A 14541-nucleotide genomic window follows, 5' to 3' on the forward strand; every position below is an offset into this window, starting at 1 on the left:
ATGTAATCCCCACTTTCCTTCCACCGACAAGACAACCGATCCGATGACTGAGGACGGTGTAGATAAATAAAATGAGGAGAAATTGGTTTCTAGATTTACGCCAAGGTTGGTAAATTTAGGAATTTATTGGCGTGAATAAAATGCAAAGGTTCGATGAAGAAGGGAGACTTTTGTAAAATTTGAAAATTGACATGGTCAATTTAGTGTGATATTATTTAAGTTTTTTTGGTTTAGTTTTACGCCAATGTGTGTAAATTTACGAATTTATTGTTTTGAATAAAATGGAAAGGTTGATAAAAAGCTCAAGATTATTGTAAAGTTTGAAATCTCAAATGGTCAGTTTAATCTGATATGAAGTATTAAAGTTTTGTACAAAAAATGTGTAACCTTGATAAGATTTGGAATTTTACTGGATTACTAAAACCCTCACGAATATTGGCAATGAATGCGAATAACTGCATAAATGTTTTATAAAAAAATTGTGACTAGTTTACAAAAAACACAATACATACATACGCAATTTTACGCTATATTTGTAACCTTCTTAATTTTACGTATTATGCAAATTCTCATGAATTGTTGGCAAGTTTTTACAGTGTGATTTATGGCGTGTATTTTTTTAAACTGCTCTACCAGCTGTATAAAATAATTTTGAAATTTTTACAAAAAAAGTACGCAATTTTACGGTAGATTTGTAACCTTCATAATTTTACTGGGTTACGAAAACCTGCTCGATTTCGTGCTTCACAAGGCAGACATAATTTTTATACTTTGTTCCTGCAGGGATGGAGGCGAGTTGACGTGTGACTGTCGACACAATACGGCCGGTCGTGACTGCGAGCGGTGCAAGCCCTTCTACTTGGATCGACCCTGGGGTCGCGGCACGTCCCGAGATCCACACGAGTGTAAAGGTGAGTACTTTATTCGTACACCTCTTTTTTTCCTTGTCGTACATATATCGCATCACACGGATCACACCAACCACTTAAGAGTAAAAAAAGCTAAAGATTAGATAAGAGGGCACGAGGTCGTACCTCGACGAAGACGAGATGGGTAACTTTTCAGTCAAGATTGGATTGGATTTCAGTTTGGATCAGGAAGGGAGTTTGTTTGTGTGGGTTTGGGTTCATGGGAAAATTTGGGAAACTTGTTAGTCATAGAGTTGTAAGATGGACAGGACATTTTTGGACAAGGAATAAATGGCGTGGAATTTTAGTATAAGGCTGGGTTCGTGGGGGCAATTGGGACATTAATTTAAATGGGGGAAAATTGGGCAAACATCAAGATTTTCTTGATCCGAAATAGAGTATGAGTGTCGTGGGATCATGGGCAGCTTTGGGTATGGCGTGAAAATATTTAAATTAGTGGCATTTTTGACAGGGCATGAAAAATGGTGTTAAGATTTATTATAAAATTTGCAGTTTTTACGGTATGCCCCACATTTCTACTTCAATTAAACTGTGGAACATGTCTTAAATGTGTAAATGACACGGACATGGGCACAAGTACAACTCTATCTTCTACCTTGTTAAAGAAGGAGTGAGAAAATATGTCATGAAATTCGATACAATACGGTAGATCCTGATTAGATATCTTACCCAGTTTTTCTTTGAGAGATCAACTTGTGGATTTTGTGTGGGTGGTGACTTGGTTTTGTTTGGTTGTTACTTAACAGTCGAAAGTCGGCTGGTGGAACGGAAATTATTCCCTGGATGATTCAAAGTACGACTTTAAAGTAGTTAGATCGCAAGAAGTTAAGATTATCTTAATTTTAGATGAGAGTTCAACTGTACTTTAAGCCGCTACCAAGTGACCTAGTACAAGTGGGAGTGGTGTTTCGTAAGAAAATTCATGATTTTTATGAGATCAAAATTCAGGACTTGAATTTTTGAATGTAATGCTCTGAATTTCTTTAAGCAAAGCAATTTTGTCTCATTTACATCGTTGAAATATTTACAAACTATGTATTAAAAAAATATCTTAAACATTTGCATACGTATTTTTTAAATAATAGCGGAAATATTTAAATACTTGTCTGAAAATCTAGAAATATGTATAAAAAAACAATATAGGTATTTAGAAATTTTTGTGATCTATGCAAGTTCAGGAGTACATCGACAAAGTTTGACAGAGTTCGGTCGCCATAAAATAAATACATATCCGCTCCCTCGTAATTAAGCATGTAGCCATTTGTTACATGTACCTGGATGGAAGAGTGAGAGTAAAATACTTTGCGGAAGTAAGTAAAAGTAAATAAGTGAGTAAGTAAGTAAGTAAGCTGACTGGTGGGTGTCTTTGTTCTTTCGTAAGAAGATGCTGGCTGTTGCGGATTAGTTGGTAGATCTGTTTCTTCACTCGGGGGAAAATGCATGCGAGGAGGTGTGAAAGAAAGTGGTCGTTGGTCTTCTTGACTAATAAGTCGACGACAGCATTAAGGTCGGGTTGAAGTTGATTGAGAGATAAAAGTCAGCTGGGACATGGTATTAGTTCTTCTCGGGTAAAAGGTTAAGACCTTTCGGATCGTGTGCGGGGATGCACTCTTAAAAAATAATGAGCCAATTCACGCAGTCTCTGGTAACTTTGTAAAATTCGGTAAACTTATAAACGTTTACAATCACTTACTTCCCAATTTTCCGGTAAAACTTGAAATATTTCCAAAATTTTGTCATACTTCTACTCCGTTTACGAAAATGTGGAAAAATTTAATTATAAAGTAAAATTCGAAGGTTCCAGAAAGACTAATAGTAATTTACTATTAGTAAATAGGATTTACGAAACAGAGAGGCAATTCACGCAGGCCTTGGTAATTAATTTACAAACTTGTAGAAATATTTCTAAAAAATATTTGGACACGTAAAAATGAAGGAAAGTTAGCTTCAAAATTTTTTGTAAACTTACTCTGATCAAGGGCATCTCTTTATTTTTTTCAAGTTTGTTTTGCAAAATTATTTTGCAAAATGCACGAATTTTACAAAGTTACTCAGCACTGCGTACGTAAATTGTCTCAATCTTGTCGTGATGAGTAATTCGGTAGGAGTTTTTTTTGGTTATAAATTGCAGTTGTTTAGAGTCAAAAGTGGTAAAAATTTTAAAACTTGATATTAATCGGGATAAATAAAAGATATATGGCTAATTGTTGAGCTTTGGTAATATTTAGCAGCTATTGTGAAAAAGTTTACAATTTGGTACGAAGGTAGGAGAAAATAATGGCGGGCACAAATTTTGGATTTTTGTTTTTTACCAGTTTGGTAGCAAAATATTTACCGGGAAGGTTTAAAATTCAAATTTGTCATTAATTGTTGAGATCAAAGTAGGAGTAGAATTCGCATTGTGTACAATGATCAGATATGGACGAATTTGGTAGTTTTTTTACCGACTTGGTAGCATTTATTTACCGGGAAGGACGCTTAAAAATTCGAATTTTTTTTTCTTAAACCGATCGGAATGGTTAAAATGTGGGAGTGAGCAAGGGTCAAAAAAGGGTTAATTTTTGGTTATGGAATTATTTAGAGTGGTATTGGTGTGTGAGAAATGAAACGATTTGGCTTGTTGGCCGTCACCACGAATTAGCTTGGTTGGGATACATACGACTCATTCGGGAATTGCGACAGATGCGACAGATCCAGGAAGAAGAAGAAGAAGAAGGAATTTGTCTCGATAACATCCTCCGTGAAAAGAAAAGCAAGGAAATAACTCCACAATTTACTACAATTACGGGGAGAATTCTGCTGGTGGTAAAAAATATTATTACGAAGTTGGACGAGTCATTGACTTTTGGGAATTTTGGTTCGGAAATTTTGAAATGTGTAATTTGTTTCGGGTTCGTTTCTAATTTTGTGGAAAGGATAGGAACTTACTCGTCGCAAAATTTACATAATTTGCATTACAAAATGATAAGAAATTCAGCAATAAGTTGTTGAACAATAATTTTAAAAAATATGGAAAATTTTAGGATGTGATTTTTGCTGAAAAATGCGAAAATATGTGTATAGGATTTTTGTTCGGAAAACTCAAAAGTATACAAAATTTGCGATACAGGGCATTTTAATTAGAAATACGAATTTATGAAAAATTTAAGGATTTTAATAAGAAAATGTGAAATTATGGGAAAATTTAACGATATGATTTTTTGGTAGATACGAAATTGTGCAAAATTTATGATTTTTTATAGAAAAATTACATATTTTGATTGACGTGAGTCCCCCGATTGATTGCTTTTTCTCATGGAAAACTCTACTAGCACTTTACCGTGTTGAGAACTAACGGCAATAATAATAATGGAAATGGATACACGAAGAGCTAAGCAGAAAATGCTGAACCAAGTTTTCCATCTTTTTAGAGTGGAGTGCTGTTTAGACGAAAAAAGTAAAAGTTGTTGAAATGAAGAAACTGATCTGTTCGAAGTCGATCTCTGCTTGCTGGCTGGTTGCGGACGTACTTTTAGATGAATCCCCCTTCTTCCTCGGGACTTGTTGACGCGTCGAGTTATTTAAGAGCTGCGGCAACATTTATTTTATTGTGGGGATGTTGGATAATCATTGCCGGCGTGCTCTTTACCGAAACGCGTGGAATGCGTCAGTCAAGTTTACACCAGATTTACTTACCAGGCAGGCGTTCATACTCCAGGTTTAGATTTTGGTGTGTAGATTTCAGAAGAGATTATTAAGGTCGGAGGGAGAATTTTTAGTAGAAATCGGTGCGAAAATACGTGCAAATGTTCGCCTAATTGATTCACGCCGGTATTGGTAACTTCGTAAAGTCCGTGTTTTGTAAAATAATTTTACAAATTTTTACAATATAAAGATATGCCCTTAATCTGAGCAAGTCTACAAAAATTGGGAGCTAATTTTCTTCAGAAATATTTGAAAAATTTTGTAAAAAATTTGTAAGTTTCCGGATTTTACAAATTTTGCAAGGTTACGAAGGCCTGCATGAATTGCCTCATATCATGTTATCTGATCTCGACCTAAAATAGGATCCATGACTTAATTCTTTCGCGAAATGTTCGTCACGTGGGTGGAAAAAGTTACATAAACGTAAGATGAGAAATGAATCGACCTGTGATGATTGCGATATGAATGAACCTGTGCCTCCTCGAATTATGGAACGAGAAGTCGTCTATATTTGATGCGAACCAGTCTAAAAACTCTATAAAGAAGGCACGAAAAAAATGTAGCCATCCATCTGCTTTTCACTTCATTTAATTTCACTTGAGTTACGTTTCTCGAGAGATTCAGACTTGAGATTGGTGGGCCAGGCGGAAATAAAGTGGAAATTCACGTTTGTAACTTGTAAAATTCGTATATTTCGTAAAATAATTCTGCAAACCTTTACAAAATAAAGAGATCTGAGTAAGTTTGCAAAAATTTGTGAGCCAAGTTTCCTCAGAAATATTTGTAAAATTACAGAATTTACGGATTTTACAATGTTACCAATGCCTGCGTGAATTGCCTGTTGAATATCGAGAAAAAGACGTTTTAAACTTTGACCTGTTTCCTCCCCGTAAAAAATTCATATTCAATTCAGCACAAAAATATGCTACGCACTCAATTCTGTCAACAGTTGATCGCAAACCAAAACCACAAATTTTGTATCGTTTCCTTTTCCCATCTTCATGTCCAACACGTAGATAAACAAAAACTTTGTAGTTTTTTTTACATATTTTCCTTCGTCTGGATTGGACGGCTAGATTTTTTTTTGGAGGAAATGTTTGCTATTCTTTCACGATATTTGATGATGATAAATCAAAATTTGTCATACACATTTTTTGCCATCAGGAAGAAGTAAAGTGGACAAATCGGTGTCACGAGAGAGAGAGAAAGTCAGGTAAAAAATGGGGAAAAAACTGGAGCAATTTATAGCCGGGTAGAATGTGAGATTGGTTTTAGAAGGGTGTGCAGAAAGGATGGGGGTTTTACAATGAGAAAATTGTTAGGAAATTAACGCAGTCCTTGGTAACTTTGTAAAGTTCGTAAATTTTGTACGATAATTTAACAAAATGAATAGACCTCCTTAATTTGAGTAAGTTTAGAAAAATTTGGGTGCTACTGTCCTTTCGAAATATTTGGAAAAAGTTCGTAAAGTTTACAAAGTTACCAAGGACTGGGTGAATTGCCTCATTATCATGCATGATGAGGGATAAAATAGAGTATAAAAGTCACAAAAATCTGATTCCAAAAATTGAAATTTTATTACAAGTTGAACGACTGTAATGATTTTTTAAAGAAGAAAATAAACGAATAATACCATAGATGTCGTAAATGCCGGGCATAATAAAATGAATTAAAAAATTGAAACTACAGTTTTTAAATTAGTTTTACGACCATAAGGATTTTTTAAATTTGAAAATGCACAAATTAGTAAAAGATGATAAACACAATGAATCTAAAGTTTGAAATCTTTTAGCCGCATTTTTTTGTTAAAATTTGCAGTAAATATTTTTGATAAAGATTTATTAATGGAATTAGGTTTTACGTAGCCTGAAAATTTGAAAGACTCAAATTTGACATAATTTTGAAAACTGACTGTCACCACAAAACTGCCCCCAGATTGTTTCATACTTGTAACAATTTATCACAAAAACCCTTGACATTCAGTCTGCACAGCCCATCCCGAATTTCTGTGGTTTGATATCTGTCAAGAAAAATATTTCGTTAAAAAATGATCCCCAGAATTGACTGACATTCACTCATTCATAAGAAAAATCCGTCTTGGTTGAATTTTTGTAAGTAGAAAATGATGATCTGTAGGTGACGTCCCACTTTTTTTCCGCAATTAATTACTGATACCATTTTTACCCTATATTTTTTTAAAACAGATTGATTTTTAAGAGATGAAAATATTTTCAATTTTGTGTGATCCCTTCGCTGCGGGGTGTCGAACGAAGGGTACAGAAGAAGAAAATGTGTACCTTGCTTAGAAACAAATTAGAAATTCTTTGTTAATTTGTACCGTCCACGGTGCGCCATCATCATCATCATCATAAGTTCATTAGTTGTTTAAACTGTGAGAGGTTTTTTTTTTAAATTATTGCTCCTCTTGTGCCTTGTGTTGTTTGGTGAATTAGGCTGAGTTAAGAGGTAAAATAAGCCGCCTCTCTATTTATTTGTGTGCATATTATGTATTCTGTTAGGAGGAGAGGTATTATTTTGTGTGGGGGTTGTCCGGGAAGGATGTGGGTTAAGGTGTTTAGGGTTGGTAAATCCGATCTGCTAAAAAAAATTGCTGAACTTTTTTGACAGGATAAAACCAAATTTTCAAAAGTTTAACGACTTTATGATTTTTTTTAACTTGGATTATTTAAAAAATATTAATAGATCTGTCAGCTTCACGCCAACAGCAACATTTGTAGACTTAAAATTTGTTGTCTTCAAAAAAATAGGAAATATTTCTGATAAAGTTTCACGACTCAAATTAATTCTTGTTTTGAATTCTTATATGAAAAATTGAAAGATCGAGTTCTTCTAGCTTGGACTTGGGCTAATTTTGAAAATAGTGGCAACAAAATTTTGAACCTAAAATTTATAGGAAGACTAATGAAGAAGTTGTGAACCCCTATTTTTATTAAAAGTTTAAACAAACATTTCCCATCAAGTTTCACGACACAAATTGATTCTCATTTTTGAAGGCTTATTACATAGAAACATTAAAAGATCTAGTTTCTTCATTTTTGGAATAATTTTGAAAATACAAAATTTTAATTCTTAAAGTTTATTGGGAGGATTTTGTATTAAAATGTTCATCAAATATTCCTGATCAAGTTTCACAACAAAAAATGTTAGTGACAATTTGGGCAGGATTTCCAACGATGAATTTGACCACGTGACGTGATTCGTGCACGCCATGCCATCACCTGGGCAGAAATTGTATGTAGATTTGTAGGGATTGGACGTGTCTACTAAGCGGATTAAATTAGATGCAGGGAGATAATTACGTGCTAAATGCGACTGAAAATCGCCTCTGAGATCGCACAAGAGAAGAGGAATTTATCGTGAAGAGGGGAAAGGGTTGAGTTTGAGAGTGGGATGATAAATAGGTTTAAGGTTTCCTTTCTGGCTTGGCTTGGTTTGAACGGTAGGGTTTCCGAGAATATGGGCTTTCTTTGAAGATAGGTATGCATTTTACGTGAGGTTTGTAAATTGTAAGTTGTAACTGTGTAAATTTTGAGAGATTTAAGTTAAGAGAAAATACTAAATTAAGCGAAAAATGGGATGAGATGTGTCAAAGTTTGGGATGCATGGGACCGAAATGTATCAATTCACGCAGTCCTTGGGAACTTTGTAATATCTGTAAATTTTGTAAAATAATTTTACAAACTTTAACAAAATAGAAAGACGCATTTGATCTGATTACATAAGTTTACAAAAATTTATAACATAATTTTTCTCAGAAATATTTGTAAAATTTGCATGTTTACGAGTTTTACAAAGTTACCAAGTCCTGCATGAATTGTATCGATATAATTTATACTCCTTGGTAAATTGTGCCATAATTAAATTAAAACTGCAATATTGGCGCAAGTTGAAATAAATAAAAGTACATAAAATCACTTTTAGTCTTACTATAAATCTGGGTACTTCGCGCACGTGACATATTTACATAAATTTCCGAAATTTCGAACAAGGAGAAAGTTCCCAGCCAAACTTTCACCCATGTGTACGGAACCCTGAAACGTAGCCAGGTTTCGTTTAAGCTGAAGGCTTTTATGTATGCATCTGGGGGAAACCTGAACCGTGCGTTTCATTTTAATTGGGGGTGTGGTAGATCAATCCGGGTCTTAAATTCTCGTGTCTTGAAAATTAGTACAATTTCGTTCCAGGAATGAACAAATCCTTGTAATCAAGTGAGATTAGGAAATTTTGTATTATTTTAAGTTTACATTGAGCGAGTGAGAGATTAATCAATTATTATTTTGTTTGTACTTTATTATCACGTAATTCTGGAGAGATATGAACGAGGTCAAGTTTTTAGACGATGATGATGAAAGGAATTTAAAAACATAAAGGGTTTTGTTAGGTTTGAATTTATCCCAGTTTTTGGAAATTCTGTTTGAAGTTGTTTGTTTGTTGTTGAAGTGGGAAGATGATACTGGAAATTAATATGGAGTGGAAATTGCGTAATTTTAGCGTCGTATAAGATAAATGTGAAGTTACGACATAATTGTAAACTTTATGAGATAAATTGTTTCTGATACTTTTGTTTTGATTTTTTTTACAAAAATGTATTTTTTATTTATCCAGAAATATTGATTTTTTTAGTACAATTTTTTTAGGAGAAAATGAGTAGATTTTAAAAGATAATTGCATTATTTTAAGGAAATCACGTTCAATTTTTTTTTTGCTGTAATCGATCCAACAATTAAACCTTTGTGAATTTTAAATTTTTGGTGAAATAATTTACATCGTTGTAAATAGGGAAGAAAGCGAACTAAATATTCAGGCAATTCATGCAGTTGTTGGTAATTTTGTCAAATCCGTAAATTTTGTATAATAATTTGCAAACTTGTAGAAAATAAAGAGACGCCCTTGATCTGAGCAATTCTGCAAAACTTGCGAGGTAATTTTCGTTGTGAATATTTGTAACATTTGGTGGAAGTTTACAGAATTTACACGTTACCAAAGACTGCGTGAATTTCCTCATTAATTCACCCGCACTTTTTCTTTACATTGATACATTCCTTATCGGGAAACATATGTTATCAGGATTTCTCCTGCTTTCACTTTACACGTGGAAACGGACGGAAGAAATGATTAACATGGGATTAAATCTAGCCCATTGATTCCTCCATCCCGTTTTCTCTCTAGACCAAAGAAGACGCATAATTAGGGGCCGAACAAGAAGGATGTCAGTTTAGCATTGTTTCCTGGCCTTGTATCAAACTTGTCACCGTGTTGGTAATGATTTTGGAAAATAAAGCTTCTTAATTAATTTAATTTAATTTTTGTATTGAAATTTTCAAATTTATCACCCTGTGATTCGAAAATATAATTGTTTTGACAAAAAAGTTCAGTACTCGTTACCAGCCAGGTGACAATTGTTTGTCCACGTTCTTAGCGTGGACTTTTTTTTACAATAATTAAACCTGAAAGGCAAATTTAGGTGCAAAATTGATCTGAAAATTTGTAATTTAAACCAATTATTGCAACAAATCGTTACCAAACTCGGTGACAATTTTGTTACCACGTTATTGATCTAGCTCAAGAACGTGCCTCCTGCAAGGCCCCTGAATTCAGTAGAGCGGAGAAATTTTGGGTAATTGGTTTTCCACCCGATTAATTAATTATCAATGTTTCCTTCTACTACATACCTTCTCATCGCATAAATTGGAGCACTCCACGTCCACCCACATTCCGCAAACGGTTGATTTTGCTTACTGTTTGTAACGACGGGGTCGTTTCTTTCTTCACGACATTGGTATTTTTTGTCTCAATTTGATTTGATTGTAGGACCCATTTGATTTCGTGATATGGTTGATTCGGAGATAAAAATTAGAATGGATGGCTAGAAAATGGCGAGATAATGATCATCGTTTCCTTATTGACTGACTTTCTCTTTCTCTCTAGTTAATAAAATTGGAGGGAGAACAGATATAATTAAGTGGCGGGAGTGGGTAGTATTTATGACTTTGTGACCTTTCGACCTACAAGGTCAGCTAATTAAGTCTCTGTTGTGCTAAAAATTAGATGTCGATAAGGTAAACAAAATTATCGGTTCGAATGTTCGAAATTTACGGACGGACAAATCGATCGCAAAAAGTATATTATATGTCGATAAGTTTTAAAGGGAAATTGATCCGTTCGAAATTTACGGACGGACAGACAAACCGATCGCAATAAGTAAAATTAGATGTCGATAAGTTCAAAACCAAAGTTTATCCGCTCGAAATTTTTACGGACGGACGGACAGACAACTCAATCGCAATAAGTACCCTTTCATTCCCTCGTTAAAAGTTAGTGAGACCACCCGTGCCAAAAAACTGCTCGTATTGATTAACAATTTCAATTCAGCGACGGAAAAAGTGGGACAAATCGTGGAGGAAACGAGCAGGATATAAAATGCCGATGTGAGTGAATCCATTTTTTACACGGTCGGTCGGTCATCGGTCGGATTATTTTGTTTATTTCACATTTCAACTTTTTGTTTGAGACGAGTTGATTACAGGAATGGAATGAAATGAAATGAGTTTGAGAGTGTGTGTCAGGTCGAATTATTTTCCGTCCGGGTTGACACGACGTTTGAATAGGAGTGTTTACGCTAATAATGGTGAAATAGTGAATGGATTCGTCGCCGTCGTTGGGCTGGGATGGAGTGGAGTGGAAAAATACATACATACGTAATAAGAGAGGGACTCAAAATTGGAAATTCACCTTTTATTACACCCTGAATAATGGGGTGGTAATTGCAAAAAATATTTTTTACCACCGTGGTTGATAACGATTTTTCTAGGGAGTTTGGTAACCTGTTACCGAATTGTTTGTTTGAATTTAGTCTGTTTAAGTTACTTAAACAGACTAATTGCCTGGTAAATTGGTCACCTTGCTACCGGTAACTGTCTTGTTGGTAGTTTGAACTTCCTGGTATATTGGTAATAATGTAAACACAAAAGTTAAATCCGTAAGCATCAACTATTTCCATACTACTAAGTACTTATACTAACAAGGGACACTCACGACCTGTCGTTTGAGTCCAGGGTACCCACTATGTTTTTTAGAATCTACTAGGACCCCAGATGAAGGATTCATTCATATTTCCGTGTAAAACTCATATTTGGCGCCATGGCGTGGCGCCAAATTCGCCAAATTTGCATGTTTTTATTTTTGAAACCGCCATAACTTTTGAAAACCTGGACGGATTTTCAAAATTTTTGGCAAAAATCATGACAAGGAGTTCAACTTTCGTATCCAATGAAATTTTTTCCAAAATTATCACTTTTAACTTTTCGCAAAATTTCGTAATTTTCTTATAAACGGGGGTTCGTCGAAAAAATGCTAAAAATATTTCAAAAATTATAAATTTTTTATTTTGATTTTTTTCTAAAAAATTTCGACTTTTGTGATCATTTTAAGCATAAAATTTTGAAAATCCGACATAAACTGCAAAAGTTATGGGGGTTTGAAACTGGTCGAAAATGCAAATTTTGAAGTTTGGCGCCACGCCATGGCGCCAAATATGAGTTTTACACGGAAATATGAATGAATCCTTCATCTGGGGTCCTAGTAGATTCTAAAAAACATAGTGGGTACCCTGGACTCAAACGACAGGTCATGAGCATACCCCGGAAAAATATTTTTTTATCCTACCCTACTCATGTTGAGCTCAACACGAGTAGGGTAGGATAAAAAAATATTTGTCCGGGGTATGGTCATGAGTGTCCCTTGTTAGTTATACTAACAATGGAGAGGTGTGAGGTGGTTATCGCCAATAACCACCGGACTAATTTTAAATTATTCAGCACCAGAAATAAGTGGACCCGTATTTTTTCGTTTTCCTGAATGGGCATGTTTTCGCCCTTGGCGGAATTTTCAAAAAAAATTTCAGCCAAAATCAGGATTTTTAAAAATGCTGTAACTTTTCGAATTCTAACCCGATTTCAAAAATAAAACCCAATTTGTGTTCAGAATTACATCCCTGAAAATATAAAAATTCATTTTTTAAAAAGTTTTAAACTAAAAAAAATTATCGTTTTTTGGGTTTCTACAAATTCAGAAATGGCATGAAAATATCAAATTTTTTTTAATTTTGAAAATGAATTTTTATATTTTCATGGATGTAATTCTGAACACAAATTGGGGTTTATTTTTGAAATCGGGTTAAAATTCGAAAAGTTACAGCATTTTTAAAAATCCTGATTTTGGCTGAAATTTTTTTTGAAAATTCCGCCAAGGGCGAAAACATGCCTATTCAGGAAAACAAAAAAATACGGGTCCACTTATTTCTGGTCCTGAATAATTTAAAATTAGTCCGGTGGTTATCGGCGATAGCCACCTCACACCTCTCCATTGTAAGTACTAAGTGAGAAATACTTACTGCACCAGAATTCCAGTTAGCGATTTTTACCATATTTTACCAAACCCAAATTTATCTTACCAAATTGATACCCAGGTTGTTTACCGCATTATTTAGCGTGCACATTATTTGTATACCTTTATTTTCGAGTGTAGCCTACAGTATTGTTTTCTTTGTTTGTCTATTCCTTTGACTGAATAATACGTATCTCTGGGGTCGACTCGATAGAAATTGTCCCCGTGATGCCGAGAGAAAGAAAGAGAGGATCAGAAACTTTGTGCCCTCAGAATTATGCATCCGTAAATATCATAATGGTGACGACGAGAAATTACTCATGTGCTGTGCACCTTATTGTTGCGCATTATTGAAGGAAATTCACTCTTAAACCCCCGAAATACGTACAGTAAAACTTCCATCCAACGAAACTATTTCGTTTGGCGAGATTGATGTGATTTTGGGGTGTTTTATTGCCATATGTACAATGTATGTGCCTCACATTATTGGCCTTGCCTGGTGTGTCAGATGTTGTTATTTGAATTTTGAAAGGGATTTTGTCCATGAGGAGGGGGGAGGGAAATAATTTATCATCGTTTTAATAGAGAGGGTAGGATTTGATACATACTTCGGTTCGGTTGGGAATCCATCCATCCATCGTAACGGATTTGATTTTGATCCCGTTCCCATTTCCTGGGCTCTGAGTTTTCCATACTCATTCAATCATTGGAAAGTGAGAGGAGGAGAAGAAACTAGTTGTGATTTTTGGTTCTGTTTTGGATGGAGGGCTGTGAGACGAGGATTCATGGATGTATTGGAGTCTTTTTAGGGAAAGGAAATGCATAAATATTTTAAGCAAGGTAATTTCTTGGGTATGCTTTGTATGCGAGGCACGGGTGGAAGTATTTTGTGGCATGTTTCATTCATCGGTAACAAACTTGTAGAGGGTTGGAAATAATAATAAAATGATGCTTCAACAGGCAAAATATCGGTAACAAAGTTGTTGAGGGTGAATACAATTTTGACAAAAATGATGTTTAAGCAGTCAAAATATTGGCAACAAATTTGCTAAATTGGGGGTGACGAAAAGAGCGATTAATTGATACCAAACTAAATTTGTAGGGAAAAAGGTGCAAATTTTTCTTTACAACTTTATTTACAGGGAGGTTTCGCGACATAAATATCTAAAGCTACCCTTTTTGATAACTTTCGCCATAGCCAAGCTACAATTTTCCGTACAAATTTGCAAGGGTCACAAATTTCTAACGTTGCTAACTTGTGCCATAGTTAAACCATGCATAACATTGGCGCAAGTTGGTATATAAAACGCACCGGGGAAATTTACTTTATTTGATTCCTCACCCACCCACCACACTACTACTTGACTCTTCTTGAATTCGGTTACTTTCTCCCTATTAGATTGTCTCCTTGGTTGGTCGGATGGTTGGCTGGTTGGTTGGCAGCAATCAGGAAGAGCAACAAGATTTGGTAGTTTTAGTAAGTGACTTGGAGAGGAGACTCAATTTTCGTCGTCCTTTTTTC

General features: G+C 34.7%; 1 protein-coding gene across 1 annotated transcript in view; it reads left to right on the forward strand.

Moving 5' to 3' along the window:
* The window catches only part of LOC110848969 (netrin-1), a 90462-nt gene that overhangs the window by 17283 nt on the left and 58638 nt on the right, over positions 1-14541 (forward strand). Inside the window, exon 6 of the mRNA XM_022096343.2 lies at positions 784-911. Coding sequence (XP_021952035.1) covers positions 784-911 — 128 coding nt within the window. The remainder of the gene's footprint in view (positions 1-783; positions 912-14541) is intronic.

This window comes from Folsomia candida, unplaced genomic scaffold (assembly GCF_002217175.1).
Source record: "Folsomia candida strain VU population unplaced genomic scaffold, ASM221717v1 Fcan01_Sc004, whole genome shotgun sequence".
Lineage (NCBI taxonomy): Eukaryota > Metazoa > Arthropoda > Collembola > Entomobryomorpha > Isotomidae > Folsomia > Folsomia candida.